Source organism: Mesocricetus auratus, unplaced genomic scaffold (assembly GCF_017639785.1).
Source record: "Mesocricetus auratus isolate SY011 unplaced genomic scaffold, BCM_Maur_2.0 Super-Scaffold_100019, whole genome shotgun sequence".
NCBI classification, from domain to species: domain Eukaryota; kingdom Metazoa; phylum Chordata; class Mammalia; order Rodentia; family Cricetidae; genus Mesocricetus; species Mesocricetus auratus.
This window is the reverse complement of record NW_024429200.1, coordinates 33342044-33368381: the sequence shown is the minus strand read 5'-3', so window position 1 is coordinate 33368381 and position 26338 is coordinate 33342044. Positions and strand designations below refer to the sequence as shown.

Genomic DNA, 26338 nt, shown 5'->3' with positions numbered 1-26338 from the left:
AAACATTTCCAGAAGACTGTCAAAATGTAAGCATCCCGAGGTTTACACAGGCCACACCATTAAATAACATATAAGCACGAAGATTTAAACATTGTTTTCCAGCAATGCTAAATATTTTAGCTAAGTAAAAACTGAAGCTTGAAATGCAATAAGCATTTAAACGACTCTTTTTCTGTGCCAGAATTCTTACTTTTCCCTGTGCGACCCTGGCTGCTGGGATTAAGGCGACCCCAGGGAGCTCGGCAAATGGTTGTGGGTTATGAGGTGCAGCAGGGCCTTGGCGACAGCGTGCCACCCAGCTTCAAGCAAGCCAGCCACGACTGGAACCCAAGAATCAGTGTGCTCACTTTGTGGTCAGCTGCACATTTTTTCCTCTCCTTGGAAAAAAATTAAAAAGGCTGTTACGAAAATTAGGCCTGTCTCCCACCTCCCAAGTAATCATGAGGTGAGCCAAGAGCAGGGTTGCCAGGCTCCTGGGCTCTACACTAGGGGAGGCTGGCTCCCTTGGGGAAGGCAAGGAAGCACACGGGGTGAAATGCCTACAGGGCCTCAGGCGTGAGGAGGGACACGGTCCAGGGACGGACTGCAGCAATGACAGCAGCCACGCAGCTCCAGACATGTTGTGCTGTCACTTTGGGGAGAAGAAAAACCCAGAACAAATTTCACGTGGTTTTCACCACATGGTGATTGCAGTCCAATTCTAGGCCTGTCACAGGAATGCCACCCACTGAGCAGAAGTCATGGAAAGTAGCCCTCCTTCAAAGACTCTCCTCCAGTCACTGCCTCCTGAACAGAAAAAGTCAAGGATTTCAAAGAAACACAGACAATGTGGTCCTATCTCTACCGACTTCTGGGTCTCTGGTTTCTTCTCATGTACCTTCAGCACCGCGTAAGTCTAAGCAAAGCCAGGACACTCTCCCATCAAACCCAACAGCTCGTAAGGAAATGGGCAAACCACGTACTTTTTATGAGATGTGGGTCAGTTTTTTTTCTCACAAAAATCTGATCTTCTATAAAATGTCTAGCAAGTGTGGAAAGAGAATGTAAGAATCGAGGCATTACTCCAGACTCCAAAGCCCAAAGCTGGGGCTCTGCATTTTATACCATCTTTACAATGGTACTGGTCTCTGAGGGCAATATATAGGTATCATATCAGGGGTTAGTTAAACAGACATGAAAGGAGTCACTTGTATACATGTCCTATTTCTGGTAAAGATCCATACCTGTAACAGGTGTGCAACAAAAAATTATGGATGATGTTGACTCTTTGCAACTTGAATGTAACTCTGTGTGTCGACCTATAGGACAGGGATGGGTGCCTCCAGAGGGTAAGAATATCCATACAAACCCCAATAGATCAATCATCTTTGACAGATGACCGCTGTTGAAGGCTAACTTCTTTTCCAAGATCATCACAATGAGGCAAATATCAGCAAGGGTTAGATACAGCAAAATATGGTCCTGGTATCACTTGGTAGTAAATTACAATACAAATATCATTTCACACCAGTTCTTATGCAAACTTCCACTGAATATTTGCATTATTTGAAAGCATTGTGGTAAGAAATTATACCAAGTGGGACTGGGGGAATGGCCCAGGCAGTGACGTGTCTGCTGTGCAAGCATGGGGACCTGAGTTTGGATCCATCAGTACATAGAAACCCAGGACTGCAGGCACTCACATGTTAGCCAAGAACAGGTGGTATGTTCATGTATGTGGGGAACACGTGATCCCTGTAGCTCACTGGTTAGTTAGGTAGCCAACCTGTTGAACTCTAATTCCGTGAGAGTCCCTTTCTCAGTAATTAAGAAGGAGAGTGAGCGAGAAAGACATCCGGTGCTGGACTCTGGTTTCCATGCGCATGTGCACAAATGTGCATTCACACCTACGTACCTACAGATAAACATGGCCACATGAGCACGTTTTCCAACACACAAACTGTCTCAAGTGTCAGAAGGTGACTAGGGCAAGGAATTACTTCAGTAGTTCTTTCCTTTCCCAGAGGGAAACATACGTTCTCCTACTCACTCTAAACCATGAAAATGAGCTCACGTGTTACCTTGAAGATAATGCCGGCAGGAACAGGCTATCCCCAAACGTGGCACGAAAAAGAATCCATGAATGACAATCATGTTTGCCATTCATCATGGAAACACACAAGAGCAAGCTTTAAAAATAGTTTATTTTTCACTTTGCAAACACACAGGCTTCTGACCATGATACAAGGCATCCCGAATTAAATAAAAACTTAGAGAACATTTGTCTGACATGATTCAAGATATAGTGATTTTAAAGGCAAGTGGGTGCCATCTAGGGGGTGGGAGGAGGCTGGTACCAGGATGAGGCAGTGGACATTATTCTTACAGTGTAAAATTGGCAGGGATCAGCTCATGTTCATCATACAAGTATTTACCCCAAATCAGCACACTCAGGAGTAGAATTGTGTCTCAGCTTCTCCTGTCTCTCTAATAAAGAATGCCAAAAGCACTTCCTTAACATCCAAAACTTTTCCCTAGTAGACTTGGTACTAGTAAGAGAAGATGATTACTAAACATCCTCAATGTGGCTTTCATTATGAAAAAACATGTTTCACATAAAACTTTCATAATATAATCCAGAGGCCAAATTTGTGCATGTTTAAAATTTGAGTCCGGGCTGGATATTTATTGTTTTTTTTTTCTCCCAGTGTTTTTCATTTTTATAAATATATACCCAGCTTTCTATTACCTTAAACATCCTCAGAACTCTTTGCTCTAGGAACCATGGTTGCCTTTCAGTAGACTCAGTGAGACTATCATTCAAGGTAGGAGACCTCCCTAATTTCCTTTCAGACTTACTCCAGATCAAGTTAGTGTTGCCCAAATCCCAGTATATAAAAGATACAAACATAGGTTTGTGGGCAGAGTGCCAAAGAATAATTAGGAATAATTCCACATGATCTTGGTACAAAAACATGCAGAAAATGAATGATTGCATCGAATATAAAAAGCCTTGACCTGAATTTAAATGAGACAGATGTGGAAGGGGTGAAGGCACGCTTCAATCTGAGATGGGGCTCACTGCAATCCCACCCGTTCTACAGCCACATCCAGCTGAGCCCTCCTACGGGCCCCCACCAGTCACATTTGAGGTAGATGCTGATGGCTTGAAGAGAGGTAGGTAAAGTCCAAACTTGTTTTCAATCCCTGCAAATGTTGCAACTGCCAGTTTGTAGCCCCCGACATGGTCAGGATTGGGAGCAGGCAGAGTAATCCGGGATTTAGGAACTGGCTCGGATCCCACGGGCTTCCTATGGAAAGAGTAAATTGGTATCAACTGAGTGTTTAAAAAAAAATCCCAGTAGAAACCAATAAAACGATGCAACATGCAACAAAAATTAAATTCTAGTCAAGTGCGCGCTTTGAAATGACCTCGAGCATACTGTCACGGGGTCCAGACAGCCTCGCGTGATTTCTCATCAAGAACTGAGTGCTAGGAGGCAGGAATTGGGCAGCACTTCGCCACAACACTTACACTCCTCCGAAGTCAACATAGAACCATCGCTGCAGCAACTCATAAGTCAGCAAGGTGACCCCAAACTGTGGTGAGGACCGGAACACACGAGCTATGACAGAGATGGAAAGAAACAACAGATACCATTAGACTTAAAAAAAAATTTTACCTGATACCAAAGGGTTAGTTAAGAACCAATTACTTCCGTACCAGCAGCTCCTTTCCACAAGGCCTTCGGGCCTTCTTCCCGCAGGATCTTCCTAAAGCAGTCTATCACGCCGCTGTAAGTGGTCTGGCCAGCCCGGGCAGCCACCTGTAATCTAGTCTTGATAACATCAGCAGGGGTCACTAAGGATGCTGCAGGCATACCTGTAGGCGAGACACAACACCATCTCAGAGCACTCACACTCTCACTACATAAAAATAACTGGGCCTTGAACTGCTGGCCGTGGGAAGGAAGGCGGGAAGCCGGTGCAATGAGGTGCCCGTTTTGCTGGCCTCTGGAAAGCACAACATGATGGTCCTGTCTGTCTGCGAGTGTCCACTGCCACCTTCATTTGTTGTTTCTATTCTTAAATACATAAATATTTTTAAGCCATTATTTATCCGTAACACCATTTCAAGTGGTTGAGAACAAACAGAGAAAGTGGTTTTCCAAAAAAAAAATTTTTTTGCTTCCCTGTTGAAATCAGAACCTCACAAAGTTATTAGGTCTGATTTTTCAGAGGTGAGGCTTATTATGTGTTTCCTCTTCATGGTTTCCTGGCTGCTGCCAGGCACAGGAGGGCTGCCTTCTCTCACATCCAGCCACCCTGACCTCTCTTACCAGAAGGCTGTATTGATAGCAAAGTAAACACTGTGAGCCTGTGTGTGACTCTGCACACGGATCTGTCCTCTCCCCAAACTGATACAATGAGAACATTCCAACAGAAGCCTTAACATTGAAATTGGCTGCTAATCAATGAGAAAGCAACAACAACAAAATCCCTCCCAAAATTACCAACGGGAAAATTTTCTACAGTTGTTTTTATCCAAAAATGGGACAGCCCATGTTTAGAGTTTTTAAAAGGGAGACTATTCAGAAAACACTGTCTCTTCTGGTTTTATTACTTTTCCATTATGAACCTATTCCAAACCAAACTGGTCAGATGCAGATGCATAAATCCCCTTTGCTTTTTTTAAGGCTTAATAATTCTGTAAGAATTTCTGTCCAAACCAACATGGTCTGGCTTAGGACTCCATCTCATCCTTCAACAGACGGTTTTAAAGTCATAGTATGAGCGCGAGGGGGTGTGCAACTGTGTAGTGCCCGCTCCCGTTTCTACCAGAAAAGCAGCCTCTTCCTCTGGCCTCTCCACTCAGCTCTGCCGTTTTACATGTGAAAAGCTCACTTTGTATCCCGTGCTATCTAAGAAGTCCCACTGGGCCTCCTATTAGCTTGGAGGGATTGCTGTCATTTTGAGCCAGGAATCTATCCCCTGACATGATGAAAGGAAACACAAAAAATGCTTAGAAACCCACCGCATTCACACTACCCATTCTGCTTCACTTCCTGATTTAGTGGGGGTGTAGCAGGGACTCTCCTCTAGACAAGATAAAAGCCTCCTGATCACTTTGCGGGTATGATCACGAGGGGCTGTGAAAGACACAGGGGCAAGAATGGGCGAAATGTTCTTCTGCATAAACATTTCCTGGTCATGGGAGAAGTGCCAGAGAGGAGGAGAGCAGGAAGAATAGATCCAATGAGAATATGCCTGAATGAAAATGCTAAAAGAAACACATAAACTACTTAATAAGTTGTCTGACAAAGCAGATTGGCGTGTGTGTGTGTGTGCACGTGCGCACGCGAGCGTGCATGCATGTGTGTGTGTGTGCATGCATGTGTGTGTGCATGCACACACATACATTCTCGAGAAATCCTACGACCCAAACACAAGCTCAGCCATATCCATCTGTAGCCCCCACAGCCTCTAATGGATGCCTAGAGTCTAGGAGCCACTACAGACATCACCATGAAGACTTCTAAGGTAGGGGCTGACAATAAACCTGGAAAACCGAGTTCAGCTACTCTAAAACTTGGTCAGACCAGCCACAGGTCCTACAAGGGGCTTTAATCACCAGACAGTGGGCAAAGACTATGAATCTGCTTTCCAAAGCCTGAAGCCACATGGATGAAATGGCCTAGGTGTGGAAGACGGGGAGACCAGAAGACAAGAAAGTATCTTCTATGTCCTCAACAGGAAGAATGCAGTCAGCTTGCTTGATTCTTTATCTATAAGGCTCATATAGTCAAGGTGAGGGGAGGAGACAACAGGAGGGGAGGGAAGGGGAACTGTGGGTGGTATGCAAAATTAATAGAAATTTAAAATAAATAAAAAGAAGACTCACATATGCATAGCCGCTGGTATCCACCACTTTAGCAACAAAAATGATACTGGGTGCTTAGCAGTCAGTTAAAACATTTGTGGAGTTTCCAGAAATCCAGCAACTACTCCAGAAGATCACGGACAGCAAAAAGAAAATTTGACTTGGTGAGTCCAGACAGCTTTGGGGCCAGAGACATTAATTTTCATAAGTACCATATTAGCATGTTTCTCCATTTAAGGCTTAAAAGGCGAACATGCATTTCTTTTAGGTCAAGGCCAAGAGGTTCCAATTCTACTTCTCGGCTTTGTCTATATAACTGACTAGGCTGACTACTACTGACAGCCATGTGATTTTTCTCCTCTCATTAAGGAGGAGAAAAATCTCGCCGGGCGGTGGTGGCACACGCCTTTAATCCCAGCACTCGGGAGGCAGAGGCAGGCGGATCTCTGTGAGTTCGAGGCCAGGCTGGACCGACAGCCTCCAAAACAATACAGAGAAACCCTGTCTTGTAAAAACCAAAAAAAAAAAAAAGGAGAAAAATCTCATATTCTGTTTATACTTCTAGCTTAGATTGCCTAAGGTATGCTGCATTGACAATTTACAAAGGTTGGCTGATATGACCAGACTTTCATTTTTATAGCTGAAATGAAAGTGTTTTCACTCAGGACACTGGATCCATTTCCATTGATGATGGCTACTGGACTCATTCCTCGGGTCCTGTGTATGTTTTCTATCTCCTCCATTGCCTGTTACTTCCCTTTTGCTCTCCATTCCTCGATAAATATAATAACCACGACATAGCTGTGGCCGGCAAGTATCTATCACATGGGCTGTGCCTCTAACACACTTACATCCTCTTCCACCAGATCAAGGATGGAAGTTCACGTTTGTTTTGGCCTTTTCTCTTTCCTTCCCACGCCTCCCAACAGCTCTTCTTGCATAACAAATACAAACACCCGAATCAGCAACAATTTTGAGTGATTTATAGCTATAACTTTTCTGTCAATGCTGCTTCAAGTATGCCACATTGTCCTTCTTAAAATTCACTCCTCATTTGGCTGCAGAGAACAGAGCCTTGGAAGCCTGTGTAGACACAAGCTCTGTCTGTCTCCCCCCCGGCCTCCTCTTCCCCCATGCTACTAAGCCTGGGAATATCACTGTGCTTCCAGATCTCATCTCCTGGGCAAGATACTGTGTTGCAGATGAGAGACCCATCATTACTCACGGTCTGCTGTCCTTCTCTTGTAACCCTGATATCTATCCAGGGAACCTCTTCTGAAGACACAGTAGACCCACACACCTCTTCAATGTTCTTACTTCCCTCCTCTGTGTTTTTATCACACGCCCTGAGTGCTGCCCCTGACATGTCCTTATTTCCCAAATGTCTAACTTCTTCACCTTTTCCTCAGTCTTTTCTCAAGGCGGGTCTTACTGCGGCACTCAGGCTGTCCTCAAACGCTTGATTCTCCTGCCTTATCTTCCTGAGTATGTTGGGGTTATGGGTGAGCAGCTCTACTTGAGGTGGAGCTGGGTTTTCTTCGGTCAGATCTTCAGAAACATATGGGTCTTTAATTTTGACAATCTTTTCATTAGTTAAAGAACAAAAACCACCCAAGGTCAATTTTGACCTCCAAGTGACTGGAACCACCTTGGTCATCCTAATGCGAAGCTGTCTCAAAATAATTCAAGTAATCAATGGCCATCCTTAACACCTCAAATGAACACACAAGCTAAATTTTAAATGCCACAGAACTTCGCATGTGCTACAACACGCCAGTTTCCTGAGTTTGACTGTGTGATAGTTATGAACGATACGAGGTTCCCAGGAAGAGGAGATGAAGGACTACTACATTGTGGTTATCACTTCCTGTGTGCTTTCTTTTGTCTAAGAATCAAAGAATCCCCTCCAAGCTTCCGAATTACAAGTTCCCCTCTGGTTCCTAAATGACCGTGTTTTCTGTCACTTTTCAGTTCACTTTCCTTGTGCCCCTTCCTGTCTGAGGATGCCATGCTGTCTGCTGACACGGCGGGCCCGGGAGCCACCGTATTCATCGGTGGGTGGTACCAGCCATACTCCAGATCCACTTCCCCCACAGCTCTCCATTCTGGATGGGAGAATCCTTCATGCTGAAGGTGCCGAGGCAGGCTGGCAGGGCTGAACTTTCCCAAATGCTGACATGTAGAAAACTGAACGGTGCAGTAAGAATAATTTATTTTCTACTCCGCTGGGAAAGAGCTCTTAATTTATGGTTTGCTGCACCTGTGGTTAAGGTTTGACATGAGCTTAAGCCCTGCCCTGCTTTCCGTCAGTTCCAGGCCCAAGGCTCACTCTCTACGTCGCAGTTCTGAGGTTTTAACTGGCGGACAAACGTTGCTTGAAGCTCTAGGTGACATGGGGAGTGGCTAAGCTGGTTATCCGTCCAGAGATGCAGCTTTCTAACTTAACCTCTTTCAGAATCCCTGGGGCATCAAACTGTATCACTGAGCTCAAAAGTCTCCCCACTTTGGCCTTTACATTATCCATAGATTTTCCTGCCAGTGCTATGGTCTGTAGCATCATCAACTGCAGATTCAGTCTGGTTGCGTCCTGAGTACTCAGTGCTACTGGTTTTATTGTGTATTTTCTAGCAGTTTAAGATGTTAAGTTGAATATGTCCACTTCATCACCCTGATCTGTCTCCACTACTTTTTAGTCTCAAGGCTCTAAGACTTAAATTATTCAATTATCAAATCTTCTGCGTCAGCGGCCACGCCCCTCTTGGGACTGTATAACATACCTTGAGCCACAGGCACCCAGAAAAACTACTTCTGACCCATACCCAAAAAGAAACGATAAGTACTTATTTAAGGCCGAGAAGCTCCGGGTTAGTAATAAAGGCATCCCAGGTGTGCTGGCTAGTTTTATGTCAATGTGACATAAGCTATAGTCATCTGAGAGGAGGGAACCATAAGATGGGGCATAGGCAAGTCTATCAGTGATTGATGGGGAAGGGCCCAGCCCATTGTGGGTAGGACAACCACTGGGTTAGCAGTCCTGGGTTCTGTAACAAAGCAAGATGAGCAAGCCAGTAAGCAGCACCCTCCATGGCCTCTGCATCAGCTCCTGCCTCCAGGCTCGTGCCCTGTTTGAGTTGCTGTCCTGACTTCCTTCAGTGATGAACAGTGAGGGGGAAGTATAAACCAAATAAACCGTTTCCTTTTGGTCATAGGGTTTCAGCACAGCAAGAGTAACTCGAACCTGGCTACCAGGTGAGTGCTCAGAGACTAGGATGACTGTGGGGCCAAAACACCAGCACAAAAGTGACAATGCTTCCAGAGCTGCAAGGTTAATGTGGCTTCATGTTACAAACGATCATACTTTCTACCAGCAAACTCAGTTCCCAGAATCTATTTCTCCAAAAAGACAGATCCAAGACCAGAGAAATCATTAAGCCTAAAGATTTGCTTTGTTTTGATAAAAACGACTTATGCAAAAGTCGTTTGGACAGTTCTAAGTAAATATCTATGATTAAGAACTATATAATTTGATCTCTATTGAATTCTATTTTAAAATCTTGGATTGTATTCATCCTTTCCATGATCTTACATTTGTGTTTTCTTGGGTATCGTTCAGGCATTTATTCTCTTAAAGTTCAGTCACTTTAAGTTTATTAAGGTGTTTTTCTTTGTCTTCTTTAAATTCCTAGAACTCTTTGATGACATTTGTGGTTTTTTTTTTTCTTTTTTTAATTCTGTGTTCTGGAGTTCATCAAGGTAATTCTTATTGGCAGACATTTCATGGGACTGGTAGATTTGGGCATGGGTGGTGATGGAGATGCTATCTGGATCTTTCATATCGTTTATATATCTTGCCCCGAGATCTGAGCATGTGGACCTCTTTTGTTATTTCTTGTCTAATATGGGCAGAGCAGGTTGGAACAGAAGAGGGAATGTGCAGGTTGGGTTTGGCTTAGAAACTGATGTGGCTTGGGCTGAATTAAGTCAGATGGACACAGGGGACTGGACTGGTGTTCAGGACTGTGTCATAGTCCAAGTGTGGAGTTTGGGGACAGAAGTTGGGGTTGGGGTGGTATGAGGAAGGAAGTATTGGGTGAATTATCCCGGCTAGACCCTGGAGAAGGATGTTCAGGATCTGGCTGGATGAAGAGGTTGGATGCAGCATGGGAGGGGCTCATAGGTTGAGGGAGGCAAGGCGGAACCTGATGGAAGCCTAGAGATTGGTAACAGCATAGACAAAAGTGCCCAGATTTGCCTGGGGCACTGGATATGGGGTAGGGATAGACTTGGGGGGTTGGGGAGAGTGTGTGGAGGGGAGGATCAAGAGGACTCACTTAGCACATCTAATCCTTCACTGGCATTGGAGCTTATCTATCTGAGATTCCGACACATATTGAAGACCAGCTGAGACATCCAGCCTTTTGGACTAAGCAACTACTGGATTCTTGGACTTCCTGCTCATAGCCAGCTGTGTGTGTGTGTGTGAGAGAGAGGGGGGGGCGGGGGGGGGGGGAGAGATTCATTCCAGAAGTTCTTTTCCTCTAGAGAACCCTAATACAATGGAATAGTATTCAGCTGCAAAGAAAAGATCTTATGAAATCTGAAGATAAATGGACTGAACAGAAAAGAACATATGAGTAAGGTATCCCAGACAAAGAGAGACACTGTATTAGATGTTTTCTCTCATATGAGGCTCCTAGCTTCAAATCTTCAGAAGAGAGTGCATAAAAACTTAGAAAGTAAAGAGAGATTCAGATGCATATAATGCAGGGTTAGGAGTGGGGGGCTTTAGAGAGGAGGGAGACGAACACAGAAGGAAGGGGGGGTGAATAATAAGAATATCTGAAAAGTTCCTAAGGAGTCATGACTATTAGTTATCTACTTAATAAAAAATACCTGTAACATATGTCTGTGTATACATATTCACAAATAGTTTAAATGAAAATTTCCCACCTGGGCTGATGATGACACCCCCAAGAGCCATAGACTATCTAATAAGAATCCCAACATAAGGCATGAAGCACCCCCTTTTGAGTGATTGACCAGTATTGTCTAAGAGACTTCCAGAACATTATAGGCTACTGTTGGGGTCAACATATCATGCACTTCAGACACAGGACCAAGAGGACCAGCGCTAGATCTAACCTAAAAGACTCTTCCCTGGGGATCATCTTTCATGGTACTAGAAGGCACCATGAAAGCTTTGAAAGGAGAGCAGTAACCAACAGTCCTACACAACTATGATGCCTCTGAACCACAACAACTGATACAATATAATAACCCCAAGGGTGCAATAGTGGCATGTATATCTTGTTGGTAACCAATAGCTCTCTAATTGGACTTATGGCTTGGCCAACAATAAATACCTTGTGCTGGAAACTTAGCCAACTACTTAGGACTAGTGAAGTCATAGATCTTGGAGGAAAACCTACAACTTCCAGTTTAACAAGTATAACCCCCAACTAAATATTTATTCTTATACCTACAGATAAGTGTAGTTTTCAACACTCATTAAGGAAAGTTCTGTTTGCAACAGACAAAGATCATTACAGAAAACCATAACTGATCAAAATGTAGAGTTATGGGGCCTAGCCCCAACTTATATATCTATAACACAACCCCTATATTTAAGGCTCAGGGTATTTGTGGGAGAGGGACAGAGAGACTGTAAGAGCCAGATGAACAGAAAGTTTGCTGTAAGATTGTGTCTCCTAGATGTCTTACCAACATGTCTGACTAAACATGGACTAAATAAACAAGGATGATAGCAATAGTCATACTAACATGAAGGGGGAAAGCTTATGACCCTATTAAAAAAAAATCTAGAGGCAACTAAGAAATGCCGAAAGAAGGAGAAACATTCTTCTCCAAGGAAGAGCACACCACCTGGTTTTCCAATACCAAATAGACAGCTCTGAAAACATATACATAAAATTAACATTATATAGATTAGTCAGGTTGTATGTATTTGTTTAGAACACACACATGAAACAATTATAGAAAAAGGGGGTCATGAATTTGAAAAGGAAGGGTCACAATGCGGACATAGAAAGGACTGGAGAGAGAAAAGGGAAAGGAAGGGAAATAATGTGATTACACTATGATCTCAAAAATTATATGAAAAATAAGGATGTAATGCAAAATATTGATATTGTCCCGCTGTTAAAACTATGTTTAGGGAGTTTAAAATTATACACAATAAAATCACTATACTGGACATTTCTGAATACTAACATGATGGCAACTATTCTAAATCTTTGTCTATTATTGCACGTAACCCCCACAATACTTTTGGGAGACTAAAACATACATCTAGCCATTTCAAGAGATGTCTGCTCAGCCTAGTCACTTCAAGTTCTACTACACTTCTTCGAAATAAGTGGCAATAACTTTTGCTTAAGTTTTGGACTAGCTGGCATGCAGTGATCTGTTTAGGCAGCTTTAGGGAATGAACATTTAAAAAACTTCAGGCCAAACCATTTTCATTCTTGAGCCACTAAGTGGAATTAGGAAATAATATAGAACATGAATTAGAATCTGCCAGGACCACAAAACAAACAAGTAAATCAACCAATCATTAGTGAGTACTCCAAAGCTAAAATTCACTTAATAATCTAACTTGGGGGCTGGAGAGATGATTCAGCGGTTAAGAGCACTGGCAGCTCTTTCAGAGGACTTGGGTTCAATTCCCAGCACCCACATGGCAGCTCACAACTGTCTGTAACTTCAGTTCTCCAGGGAACCTGACACCTCACAGAGAGACATACAAGTAGGCCAAATACCAATGCACATAAAATAAAAATAAATTTTAAAAAATCGAACTTGACAAACATGCCCCTTGAAGGCTATTCATAGAAACTGTGAGAAAAAAAATCCCATTTCTGTTGTGTGGGTGGGGTTAGGCTGGTGGGTATCGGGAAAACACAGAGCTGCATGGATAAGACTTACCAGCTATAGCACCAGCTAAGAGCAGGCTTCCTGGGCTGACCTGCCCATCTTCATTTGCAAAGGAAGCCTTCACATGGGCGTAACAGGGGAAATAGATGGCGGAGAAGGGAATGTCCCGCAGAAAGCATGCTTTGGCACCCTGTGGGGTTTGCAAGGGGAAGAAACACCACATGAAACACACATCCCATTGAGGAGGTCAGGCTTCTCGGGAACTCACCTCAGAACAAAATATTCCTGGAGAAGACCAAATTTGTACTCAACATGCTGAAAGAGGAACAGTAAAATGTAACCAGAATTCTTCAAGCCACAAGTCTGGGTCTTGTTCTTCCAAACACAACCAGATTTGTCGTAGGGTGTGAGGACGTGGGAAAGGGGAGTTCTCGCTTACTCTGTGGCGGAGATTTCAATTAAAACAATTTTTGGAGCTCTGCCTGCTGAGACTCTCTTTGAGTCTCTGTGGGTGGAAGTCGCTGTTGGCTGATCTCAAACCGAGACAGGAAGCAAAAATCAAGGTGCCTCTCTGTTTGCACAAGAGGAGGAAGACAAGCTGTGTAGGTGCAAAGGGAAAGGTCCAATTTTTGTATCATTTGAGAATCTGATGAAAGTGTTGGAGTCTTTCCCAGAAAAAAAAAAGACATATACATAAAATACATCTTTTCAGAGAGTGCTTGGATTCTTATCCATTGTTTAGGGTTTATGAAATAGTGATAAATGCCTACCTAAAAATGTTTACTATAATTCTGACACATTTAAAATTTCAACACAGGACAATTAACTTCAGAAGTCAAGTTTTCACTAAATAAATTTCTGGTGCCAAAATCATGCCATGCTAAGGGCCCCAAGCATTGATGATACCAAGAGATAGAATATGGTGTTCTAATGCAAACTACAACACGTACACTGTTTCTTAGGCAGAAGAGTGGGAAGAAAATTACCCCTTTCAACACTTAATGATTTAATACTGTTTCTTTCACAGATTTCTAATGCCCCAAATTTCTACCAATTATAGATATTCCCAAAAGAAAATAACGAATTCATCCAGACTCAACAGATCTAGTCACATCCAGTGACACACACAGAGGCCTAGGTATGAAGCATTGGGGATTTCTGTCTGATGTTGGCTCCAGTAGGTCAAAGTTCTTCCCACCACTCATCTGTTACTCACTGTAATTAACTCTTCCCAACAAATGCATTTCCCTCCTGACTCAAATTGAGATCTGGAGGTATAAAGCCTCAGTCTTTTTTCACAGAAATTGTTACTGACCCAGGTCTACTGCAACTTAATTAGTTGTCGTACACTAGTAATACCAGAGGAACTTTATACTTAATCCTATTAAATTTAATCCCAGTTGAGCTCAACCTTTCAACCAGAACAAAGGTTAGAAGCTGGATTCTGTCCAGATGTGCCTGAGTTTGGATATTCCTCTTCTGACTGACCCATGGAGACTTTATGTGCTCATTCTGCATGAAGGTATTTAAAAAGGGCTGGCCCCTCTCTGTGTGTCAGCTCTTGCAAGTATAGCCTGTCACTCTCCAAACTGTTATATGACTAATAGAAAATAAGTACAACAATATCCATCACTTAAGTCCTCATTTCATACATGCAAAACCTGATGCCCCGGATATTTATCAACTGCCTGTGTGAGGGTCATGCTCCAGTGCCATCTTAGGGATAACTGCAGACAAGTCTAAAACACCAGACTCTAAGAATTTGCTTTCTCGAGAGAGGTACACAGTAAAGGACAGTATGGGCAGCCACATGGAGGACCCAATGCTTCCTTTAGGGTTAGCTATTTAAATGAGCTTAGATAATTAGTATCAGTTTCTCATTTATGTTTTCTCCTCCGTTTTGATTCTTGCCTCGAGTTTTCCTGTGAGTTCTCGTTATCTGTCCACATGTGTGTGCTGTCCAGAAGATGCAGATCAAATACGCAATTCCAGTAAAGATCAGTTAAATATGGCTTCTTCCCTTAATGTGAATACTTTTTAAAAGTACCGCACATTACTTCCCAAACAAATCATGAGGCTTTCTTGAGGTATGATTCTTCCTATAAATTGTCCTTTTTACTATACCTTTAGCCAAACAGATCTCCAATATCACATTTTATATCTACAGAACTCTGGGTGGCCCTTATTTCTTTGCTAATAATAGGTTCTCTTAAGGAAACTAAATTTCTATAGAGAAATCCCACTATAGATTATTTTGTTTATTTAAAAACCTACAACTGTAATCTGCTGTTCACAGTTTTCACTCATCAGAGCACTGTGAGCATTTCAGAGTATTGTCAACAGAAACATAAGCAACAATCCACCAACTGAGGCCACGCTGGGGTTGGTCTGGCTTATTCCCTTCCTTCTTAAACCCACAATACATGGCTTTTGTTTTGTTTTGGACCAGGAAAGACCTACCGTCTCCTTCAGTCTCTAGTTGTGTTGCTTATACTTTGAATCTACTTGCTTCTTTAAAACTCGTGTGATTTTCCTTAGTTTAGGATGCCCTGCAGATGGTTCCTCTGTCCTCACCCTTTTCAAAGCTTTGCTTTTCCAGTTTCTTCTCACCGATATACCTAACTCGTTTCAGCTAAAGCTTTCAATGCTCCATTCATCCGGTCAGTCAGGGTTCGCCTATCGCTCCTCACTTCTTTAATGATTGCTATACTGGGGACACCGGCCTTTTAAATACCATCTCTTCATTCATTTCACCCCCAAACACCACCCTCTCTAGTGAGCATTTTTTAAGTAGAAGACAGACAGGCATGGATTCCATATGGCTCCACACTGTCTACATCTCCTCAATATTGCTCTGAGTTTTTCAATACCTATATACTTGCCTATTTTGGTGTGGCTGTTGCCTGCTTCATATTGGAAGACAGGGATCGGGAATGACTACCCGATTTAATTTATAAAACATCTAACAAAATCTGTGGCTGCCAGGCACGTTCTTGATGACAGTGGAAGGAAGGTGCCCAGCTAGAGAGATCCAGGAGACACTCTGGAATATGTTGCTAGCTTCCCACAAGGAAGCTAATTTATTTCTCTGAAAAATATTCTAGAAAGCAAAACCATAATTTTAGTGTTTCAAAAATCCATTTGTTTTTTTGGAGACTAACAACTATAACAGAAAACAGTCCATTTATTTTGTACTAGGGTGCTAAAGTTAAAAAAAGAGAGATGGGTCTATTTTAGGCTCTGCAGATTCAATGTGATCAAATGTCATGCATCATAAGAAGGTAAGGGACACAAACTGAAACTGTCCTTGGGACCCAAGAAGAGCTGGAGCACATGAAAACCAGCTGAGTTCCCCAAGAAGCAGACTTAGGTATCCCAACACACTTACTGCCTCCCTCGTTTCTTGAAAGCACGAGCCAATTGCACATCCCTGTGAGAAGGCGTAACAAGACTGAAGAGATGAATTTAGAGCAAAAACAAATGACCTGCAGAAATCAAGCTCAGAGACAAATGAAGAACAAACGTGGAGAAAAGCAGAGTTGTATCTGTAACACGATGGGTGCGGAGTATGAGCAGGCTGTACTCTTACAACAGTGTGGCCACACAAACCAGAACAAATGTTAGGCTGTGTAAGGGGTCTCCGGTTGCTGATGATCTGAGTAGACACAGAACAGGAAAAGAATGCTGCCCACCGTCCCTGGTCCACAGGCAGGATGGCTGTGCCAGCAAGCGAAGGCTTGCTTTTCGACCCACTCAGATACTACGGAGCAAGAACTGAGCACTGGGAACAACTTTACACTATCAAGCACCTAGGGGCAGAGAGGGGAGTGGAGCTTCAGGAAAAGGAGAGGCGGCCCTGTCACAGTCCTGTGAAGTATCCGCTGTCACAAAAACAAGAGGCACAGATGTGGCCGGAAGGGTTGTACTCCTTGCCTCTCCTCTGGTACCTACCTCTATTGTCCCCTAAACCTGTACCTACACCAGGAACTCCTTTCAGTGGATAACTCAGAAGGGGCCCTTAGCTTCTCCTGGCCGGACAAGGCGTCAGAATGCAGTCTTTCTGGAGAGGTGACTTTATAACTAGAGGGCTCCTCAGGCTCATTCAGTTTCCCTGGCTTCCTTTCCTTGACTACTCCCTTCCAGGTCTTAGTCACAAAGCAGGTGCCAATTTGCAGGGCAGCCTTAGGCAATCCCTGACCTGTTGTTCCCATACAACAGAAAGGGAAGCAGGATGTTAAAGGGCTTTAGGTCCAGAGGGTGAAGAAAATGTTTCTCTGCCAGATTCCCGGGGAAATTCTTCACTGTGAACAGCCATTCTCTAGGACCTGAGCATGTTGGCTTGAATTCTACTTGCCACCGTGTACAATCTTTATTGGGTGGTCAACTCACTCTGAACGAGCAACTCTACAGTTAGGAGACAGGCTGTGTGTCAGCAACTGCAGAACTCACGATGCTGACTGTTAAGAAACTAATAAATTAATCTTTCTGCCCCATATAAAAATGTCTAGTGTTCCTGGCTCCTCTTTCACAAGCGATCTAGGCAGATTTGCTTTTATTCTCTGATTGGCCTTGAATTTTCTGGGTACATAGTAAAATCACATATGGAAAATTACTACACACAAAATACAATTCTCTAACCTAATCACTAAAGTACCCCCTATCTCCAAAGAAGGGAAATTATTCTTTTTTTTTCTTTTTTAAATAAAAGGCTCGTTGATGAGCAGATGGGAACAATAAAAAGCATTTCCAGGCAACCTAAAATGCAAATAATCCTGAGCTGACTAAGCTTCAATTCTGGACTATTCTAATGCCTTCTATCAATCACCATTCCTCCTTAAGGATACAGCAAGAGCCTTTAAGGTAAGCTCACTTCAAGTTCACAGCCCACAATTGACATGGGTCAGTTAGTAGGCTTGAGGATGCTAGGCACAGTATCATCATAGCAAAAGAATCACGTTTTTTTTTTTTTTCTTCTGCCTTTTGATGTGGACACAGTTGAAAACCCAGGGGAGCTTTAATCAATTTCTAAGTTGGTGGAGTCATCCACTCAAGTTTACTTGAGCAGTTCTGCTGGACTCAAGACTGTCAAGAAACAACACACAGGACCCATCCTCCATCTGTCTCTTACACACACACACACACACACACACACACACACACACACACACACACACCCCACACCTTGTATAAGCTCTTCATCCTCTTACAGCCCACCAGCCCCATCAATCCAACATTAGGCGAGGAGGAAGCCAGTCCTGAGGGATGGTGCTGATAAAGATGTCAGAGACAGGGCAGGTCTTTTTGCATGCTAATTCCTGCTTATTCTAGAAGTACCTGCAAACACAGCTCTAAACAGACTATTCCTAATACAGAGAAAGGTAATTACACTCACAAAGGCACCTCTGTGTCGGGCGGGCAGGCACCAGGAGCCAGCGGGTCTGGGGGACTGGGGCTTAACCCAGACTCCAGCAGTGAATGCACATTGTCTAGCATGGGGGGAAATGCCAGACTGGGGACCCCCACAGTATTCAAGACAACAGTGGTGCACCTTGTCTGGGGAGGTTATTTAATGCTCCTGGCACCTGTCGTCAGAGCCACCCCTTTTCCGACCTTACAGGTTTAGAATTTATTTGGCATGCATAATTGTATATTTTGATCTGGAGCTGCAAACAATGAGCAGCATGTCATGTCTTGAGCCCTCAGCATTCCTCTTGGCTTCCCCTCAGCAAGTTAACCCTTCCACGCACAGTCTGGCGGCAGCAGGGGGTTCCAGCCCTAAGCCTCAATACCCAGCTTCCCCATTCCCCTCCCCCCACAAAAAGAAAGAAAAAAAAAGGAAGTTACGCAATATACTTGAAGTAGAACACAAGCCGCTTACAGGTGACTATGGAACAGGAAAGACATGAGAAGGAAAAACACTGCTGTGTGTTTCGATATCATCATCCCGACTTTTGTGTATGACCATATAATCCTAATTATGTGTGTCTTGGATGTTGCTAACAACCTCACCAGTGTCAAGGCCCACTAAAAGGACGGTACTACTGTCAAAACCAAATAAACCAGCCACCAACTGAAGATGTCAGTGAACATCCAATGCCTTCAATTTGAATGTAAAATACAAGTGCCTCCCATTTGGTTCTAATCAAGAGACTTTGATGACATTATTTTCTCCTTAATTCCATTCTAATTCTAAAAAATTATCTTGGCAGCCCAGAGACTGTTGGTGGAGAGGAACACCACTTATTAGAGCAGTTGTTCTGTCACCATAAGGTGCTTTGCCACCAATAGGGTTGTCACTCAGATGGACCAGAAGCCCTGTGGCTGACACAGATGTTTTGTGTGTGGAATTTTCGTCATCGCAGCACTGACCCGGAGAAAGGTCCTTTTCTTCACATTCTCCTCTCCGCCTGCCGACCCCATTTTTAGTCTGCTTCCTCTGTTTAGTTTAATAGAGTTTTTATATTTATCTTCTGCCGCCCAACACACATTCTCCAGACTACTGGAATTAAGAGTAGCCCTCCCCCCCCCGTTACCACTTGAATATTAATTACAGCTTAAAATATTAAGCACCAATAGCTACCATTAAATACACATATATAAAAATCAAGACAATGCTACTAAACATTTACCAGTGCCTTCATTTCACTCCTGTCACGTGTTTACCTATTATTAATTTTCCTTCCACCTTATGCATATTGTAATTCCCATCCCATGTTTACAACTATCCGTTTTCCCCTCTGCTTTATGTATAGTATAACTCCTTCTGCCTTATGTACATAGTTATTGTTATGATAAAGCTTGCGTGGAGTCCATTGCAGGCGAGGGAGACCTGTTGAATTTAAAATTCTAGCCATCATAATTTTACTTATTAGTGTTTTTTTTTTGTTGTTGTTGTTTTGTTTTTTATCTAAACCTGGCCAGGAGGTAGTAGCACACACCTTTAATGCCAGCACTTGGGAGGCAAAGGCAGGCTGATCTCTTTGATTTTGCTGCCAGCCTGATCTGCAAAGTGAGTTCCAGGACAGCCAGGAAGGACTATTACACAGAGAAACCGTGTCTTGAGAAACAACAAACAATTAAATAAATAAATAAATAAATAAACCTTCAATTTATATTCAAGGCCTTTACATTTTTCTATGTTTAGAATATTTCCTATTCTTGCCATCTCTTACTGCTTTATGTGCTTTGAGATCTTTTATTTCTCTGGGTACAGTATCTGAAAAATCCTCTGAGGTTCAGGTTGACAGCGGGCTCCTTCTAAGAAGACTGGTGTTTTGTTCTGTCAATCACACGGGGATACTTCCAGCCTGGCATCCCACCCCACCCCCTGCCACAGACAAATATAAATTCAGCCTGTAACACTCAGGCCAGACCAGCTTCGACCTTCTTACTGTCAGGAGCCGGATTCATCCACCCCTACCTCTCTTCTTCTATTGACAAGCAAGGCCAGGCTGCTTGCAAGCTACTGTGGGAGGGAGCGCGGCATGTTGCCATCCACCAAGGGTACAGCTTTCTGAGGTTGCAGTTTTATGGGGGAAGATTCTGCAGCACCAAGAATCGGGTCAGAGGAGTGGTGTCCGGCAGAAAGAACACACGTGCCCACAGGACTGGTTCTGCACATGTAGGGTTGACCTCTGAGAACAAATATCCCCTGAAAGTCTGTGGCGGCCCAGCCATCTTCTTACATTCTCAATGCTTCCGGCACGACTACGGTATCTGGAGAATGCAATTTAGCCGCAGATCTCTGCTGAAGTCACCTTCCTTACTAACTCATGAAGAGGCTTTTTACAAAGTATGTTACTCGACATGTTTAGTTGTTTATATCTGGATGTTCTACCAATGGCTGGCAACCCTATAGAGAGACCTGACTGGAAGAATTGCTCAGGTTAGCTGCTTCTTAACCCTATTTGTTGACTATGTCCTTCAAGTTTCCTTCAAAACACCAAAGGTCACAGTGTGCCTCACGATTAGTTTCTCATTCCTTCTAACCCCTTCAATATACTCAGTGAAGGCTAGTTCTCTGTCACCAAGGGTTCTCATTAGCACTGGCAGTTACGGCTGATCCCAGCTATGCCCGAGTCATCTTGCAGCTTTAACACGGATACAAAGTCTGACGAATGCTCACTCACAGCAGAGAAGATGCTTCTCAGATAGGGAAGAAGTGTCAATTACATATGGATCTGATTCTAAATCATGCCAAACCCAGCACATTGTAGGAGTCAGAGTACAGGCCTTATAATAAGGACTTTCTCTATGTCAACTTCCTTATCTATAAAATATACATTTTATAGCCACATTACACATAAATTTAGTAATTAAAATAAATACAGTAATTTACATAAACCTACTATAATACCCAGCATGCGGCCCTCAAAAAAAAAAGTGCTGTCAATCACCATTATCAATGCTCAGTACCCCGTCTATAGGAGAGAAGGGTGAAAATGGCCAGTGTATTATTTTAACAATTAGCAGCTGGAAAATGACTCTGGTATTACAACTAAATAACAGAAAAGTACATTTCTCAGCCTTAGAATCAAACTGCTTTTAGTGAAAAAATCCAATCCTACTAGAGACATGTATGCAAGTCCTCACTCAGGCCTCTGGCTGCAAACACCTATCTCTTTAACAGTTAATTAACATTTCTTAAGCAGGCTGCTCTTTAAGTATATAAATAACTCAGTCACAACTAGAAACTAGAGAATGAAATGCTAGCTTAGGAGGCTAAGAAACCTATCCATCACTTCTGGAAAAATTTTCCAAGTAACCCATGGATAGAGGTTTACTAACAGTCTCTATACTTTTTAACATACACATTATATATAGTCCAACAATTTAGATCCTGCAGGTTCTTTGCAAAGGGAACAAACTAAAAAATGAAAACAATAACACAAAATAGAGACTTGTAAAAATGCTTGCCTCTGGGAAGACAGATTCTCAGAAGCCTAGGCATGAGTTCGGTGACATCTTATTGTCCTTTTTATATCTGAATTGCCTGTGTTGACATTAAAATACTTAGAAGAAGTTGATGGGACTACAATGACAAGTTTACATTCCTCCATGGCCTCAACACTGACCACTCTGAAGGCAATGATCACTGTCTTTGTACCTTCAGTCTGTAGAGTGCTCACATGCAATACTAAACAGATGGATGTTTGTGGTGGCTTGAATGCTTGGTCTCCCGTTAGCTGCTGGGAGTGGGCTTTGAGGTTTCAAAAGACTACACCAGGCAGTCTCTCTCTGTCCCTGTCTGTCTGTACCCCTCCATCCTCATCTCTCCCTCCCTCCCCACCTAACCACTGCCAATATATCAGGGTGTAAAGCTCTCAGCTACTGCTCCAGCCTCATGCCTGCCTACCTCCCGCCATGATGATCATGGACTAACCCTCTAACACTGCAAACAAGCCCCCAGGTAAATGCTTCCTTTTATAAGCGCTGTCTTGAACACAGTGTCTCCTCTCAGCAGTACAACAGTAACTAAGACAATGGTCAAACAATCCTTTGTTTTTTAAGCACCACATTGCCCCCGCCACAGTTATGCAACACTGAATTTCAGTACTGTTCTATTAAAAAAATCATATTTTCAAAATATCGCCATTTCATTTGCTCTTCCAGTGCTCCAAGCAAGTTGTGGGTAGTTGAGCCTATCTGCAATTTCAGTGCTGAAGTGGGGGCTACAGGGTTAGCAGTTCAAGGTCATCCTCCTTGGCCACATACAGAGTTTGAAGCTAGCCCAGGCAATGGGAACCCTCACCCCCCCCCAAAAAAACAACAAATAAGAAACTAAATGCCAAAAGTAGCATGCCCAGTCTGAGTGACAGTGATGGGAGGGGAAGGAGAAAGGGAAGAGTTTCCTACAGAAACTCAGAAATTACCCAGAGCTAGGGCAGAATTCTTTCATAATCTTTTAGTTGACATTCTAAAGCTAAAAGCTATAACGAGTAACTAGTACATCATATGTACTGTGTGCTAAGCTCTATCCAATGTGCTTTACATGCACATAGGATGACTATTTCCATGGAGATGTAAGGTGCTGTGCATGTCTCCTTTCCTACCCGACTCAACAAACTTCATGAGATATGGCAAGCGTCAAGGAGACATGTGGCAGAGGATGAAGTTGAGAGTCATCACTTAATTTATAAGACAGATGACCTCGGACAAATCACCTAACCCCATCGAGCCTTCTTTTCTTCAACTGTAATTTGGAGCTGCAAAAGAAACAGGGTCTGCCTGGTGGGCTGTGGTGAGGATATAAACCGATGTAAGGCCAACACAGTATACAGAAGAATGGGCCTGGGAGAGGAAGCCCTCCATAAGCAGTAGCTTGAACGAATTGGCAGCTGTACACACACTGTTCGAGCCCTGGACTCATCTCTCTGCATCCTGAACGTGCTAGCCATATCCGGTCTTTCCAAGTTCAACTGTGTAAACTCCTGCCTCCATTGGCCGTTTCTTCTTTCTACAGATATGCATGTTCTATCAACAAACGGGCTGAGAGGAGAGCTGAGCAGTAAGTACAGCATGTGCCTCTCATGCTCTGGGCCCAAGGTTGATTCCCAAGCACTGCAAAAGATGAACACAATGAAAACAAAAAGTAATTTCTCAATGCCCCTCATTTGTGTTTGTTTTTTCCAGACAGGGATTTTCTGTTTAACAGTCTTGGCTACACTGAACTTGCTTTGTAGACCAGGCTGGTCTTGAACTCACAGAGGTCTGCCTGCCTCTGGGTGATGGGATTAAAGGTGCACCTCCACCCCCTGGCTACATTGACTTCTTAAAGTTAGGTACTGGCCTCCATCGTTAGCTTCCTTTGTTCCTCCCTTCTCTCTCATTCCTCTACAATGCTCTTCACCCCAGCCTCCATCTGAAGCTACATCTGCTCGCTACCTGACCTGTAACTCCTGCCACCTCCTCAGTGTGGGTGGTCTCTGCAGGCCATCATTAGCTTCCTGCTGCCTGAAAATCTCAACACTCTCTTGTGCCCTTAGTGACCCTCACACAGCATCTTCAGTGCCCACCTCGCTGCCTTCTAGAACCTTCACAAGAGGAGGAAAACTGGAGAGGGGTCAGGAAGGTCTATCTTTGCTCTGCCCCAGCTAAACATCCTTATATTTCTGGTCTTTATTCCTCAATGACAGGGAGAAGAGAAGACAGAAGATCTTTAAAAAGTTTCTTGTACCTTCTTAGATTCTGAAATCTAAAAATCCCATTACCACCATAAAATCAACATTTACTTTCTTGCTTTTGTTACTTCCCAGGACTCTGCAGACTGAGATTTCCTTCAAAGGTGTCCTCATTTGCTGTCCCAACTACTACTGTCCCTGTCAGGTCGGTGTTCCCGTGCCCCAGCTGCATCCTTCTCTCCTCCCTGCCTTAAGCCCCATCCCAGCAGTCTACAGGCCAATATCACTTTACCTTTCCCAGGCCTTACCAGGCTATGTTAACACACCTTCCACCAGGCTAACGGGGTGATGCCGTTCTACACCACACCCTTCGGAACCGCCTGGCCTTTTGGCTGTGAGTGGGATCTACTTCCTCTCAGCTCTGTACTCCCCAGGCAGCTCTTCCTGACTGCATTTAAACTGCATTCTAGAGATCTGTGGATCTGGGTGACTGCTGTCATGAGACAGTACCAACCCTCTGTGACCATTCCTTTCCGGTTCCTCCCCAGAACCGAGACAGAGTACCTTAGCAGAAAGAGATCGCCCCCTTTTACACTTCCCAGTACTGTATTCTTTGGGGGAAGGGGTAGCCATTATGCAGGAGTTTCCTTGCTCTCTTGACTCTAACAAATGCCCTTGTTTGTAACGGGGAAAAGATTTGGCTTTTGGCTACCACTTATTTGCTCAACAATCAATTATCTGTTGTCTACTCGTGTGCCAGAAGAGGTTACAGAGCAGCAGTGAGTCACATAAGTCCATTATCAAAGACACTTCTGAGAAAGGAGACATGGGCACAGAGAAAATATCAGACGGTCACCGGTGTCCTCCGCAGACTGGGATGGAGATGTGACCAGGGTGGTCCCATCTGAGGAAGCCCCCAGAAAAGCTATGATCTGAAGAAAACCGACAGCACCATCTGATGTATTGGTTTTCTTGAAGGCTGACTTTCCCAACTACCAAACGGTGTGTGGTGACTCGGATTTTCACAGCCACCTTCTCAATGGCCACAACTCTGCCAAGCACCAGAGTCAGCTTCCCGTGGACGTGTGTCAACTGATCTGTCTCCACACTCGCTTTTTCCAGATGTGCTCACTTAGTGACATGCATTTACCTTTCCCCAGTGTCTCTTTGTGGTTTCATAGTTCATTTCCAGCTTCTCAATTTTAACTTTAATTTTATGTGCATTAATGTTTTGCCTGCCATGTATGTCTGTACACAGTGTGTGTTCCTGGAGCCAGTGGAGACCAGAAAAAGGTATCAAATCCCCTGGAACTAAAGCTGCAGATAGTTGTGAGCTATCATATGGGTACTGGGAATTGAACCTGGGTCCTCTGGAAGAGCAGTCAGTGCTATTAACTCCTGAGCCATCTCCTACCTCATTTCTTTTTAGCATTTTTCCACTGTCTAATATACCACGGTATGTTCATCCACTCATTTACCAAGGGACATCTTCAGTGGTCCTAGGTTTGGGCAATTATAAAGAAAGCTTCTATAAACAATAACACATGTGTGCTCAGGGAGTAAACTAATCTTATCTACATTGTTCCAGCTGTTGTGCTTTGGAAAAGGGAAGAGTCAGAGAAAATCCTCAAGAGGCCCTGACAGAGGTCCAGTTAAGAAACAAGCAGGGGGAAATGACCACTAGGCTAGATGCAAAGTGACAATAGCTTGTTCCTGTGTCAGGAAGCTTTCAGCTGACGTGTTCCCAAAGAAATATCTGCATGATTGCTTTTTTCATGTGGGACACAAGTACACAAAAAGAGAGACCCTATAAGAACGCAAAGGACGTATCATTCTTATAGGTGCATCCTGTACTAATAGGATGAAATTGATAAATGGATGTAGTACAGTTAAATCCACTAACACAGAAGTGTACATACACGTTGTCTTACACTTCACTGCTAGGAACCTGTGCTCTGTATACACAAAAGTATGCCCAGCACACACTGGGATAGCCTCTGTGACTAACTGTTAGGATAAAGCTTGAGGACCCTTGCATGGGGCACATTGGCGGATTCCATGGCAGGTGGCGGTAACCAAGGTGGAGGAAAAACATGTCAGGCAGATAGAGATTAGTGAGAAGTTTTATTAGAAAAGGGAGAGAAAGGGGAAGGAAAGAGAAAAGAGGTAAAGAGACACAGAGACGGAGAGAGGACAGGAGATGGAGACAGGAAAAGTCCTGTCTGCCCCAGAGGAACAGCAGGAAAGAGAGAGGGAAAGAGAGAGTGGGAAGAGAGCTGGAAAAGAGAGTGTAAGTGAGTGGGGGGTCTGTCGTTCAAAGGGGTCCTTTGCACCTGTGTGCAGACTACTAGTCATGGAACCCTGGGCTGACCAGGGTACTGCCTGAGTGCATTCTACCTGGTGACAGGGGCAGGCCAGCGCGACTCCTGAATCCTTACACTAACTCCAAGTGTAAGGGAGAGAC

General features: G+C 43.6%; 1 protein-coding gene across 2 annotated transcripts in view; it reads right to left on the bottom strand.

Moving 5' to 3' along the window:
• Nucleotides 1-2165: 2165 nt before the first annotated feature.
• Nucleotides 2166-26338, bottom strand: part of Slc25a13 (solute carrier family 25 member 13) — a 170103-nt gene continuing 145930 nt past the window's right edge. For both annotated transcript variants that reach the window (XM_005082923.4, XM_040728615.1), the window contains 4 exons: nt 12806-12944; nt 3704-3862; nt 3515-3605; nt 2166-3290 (listed from right to left, as the gene is read on the bottom strand). In XM_005082923.4, the coding sequence (XP_005082980.1) occupies nt 3104-3290; nt 3515-3605; nt 3704-3862; nt 12806-12944 (576 nt within the window). In that variant the 3' untranslated portion in view covers nt 2166-3103. The remainder of the gene's footprint in view (nt 3291-3514; nt 3606-3703; nt 3863-12805; nt 12945-26338) is intronic.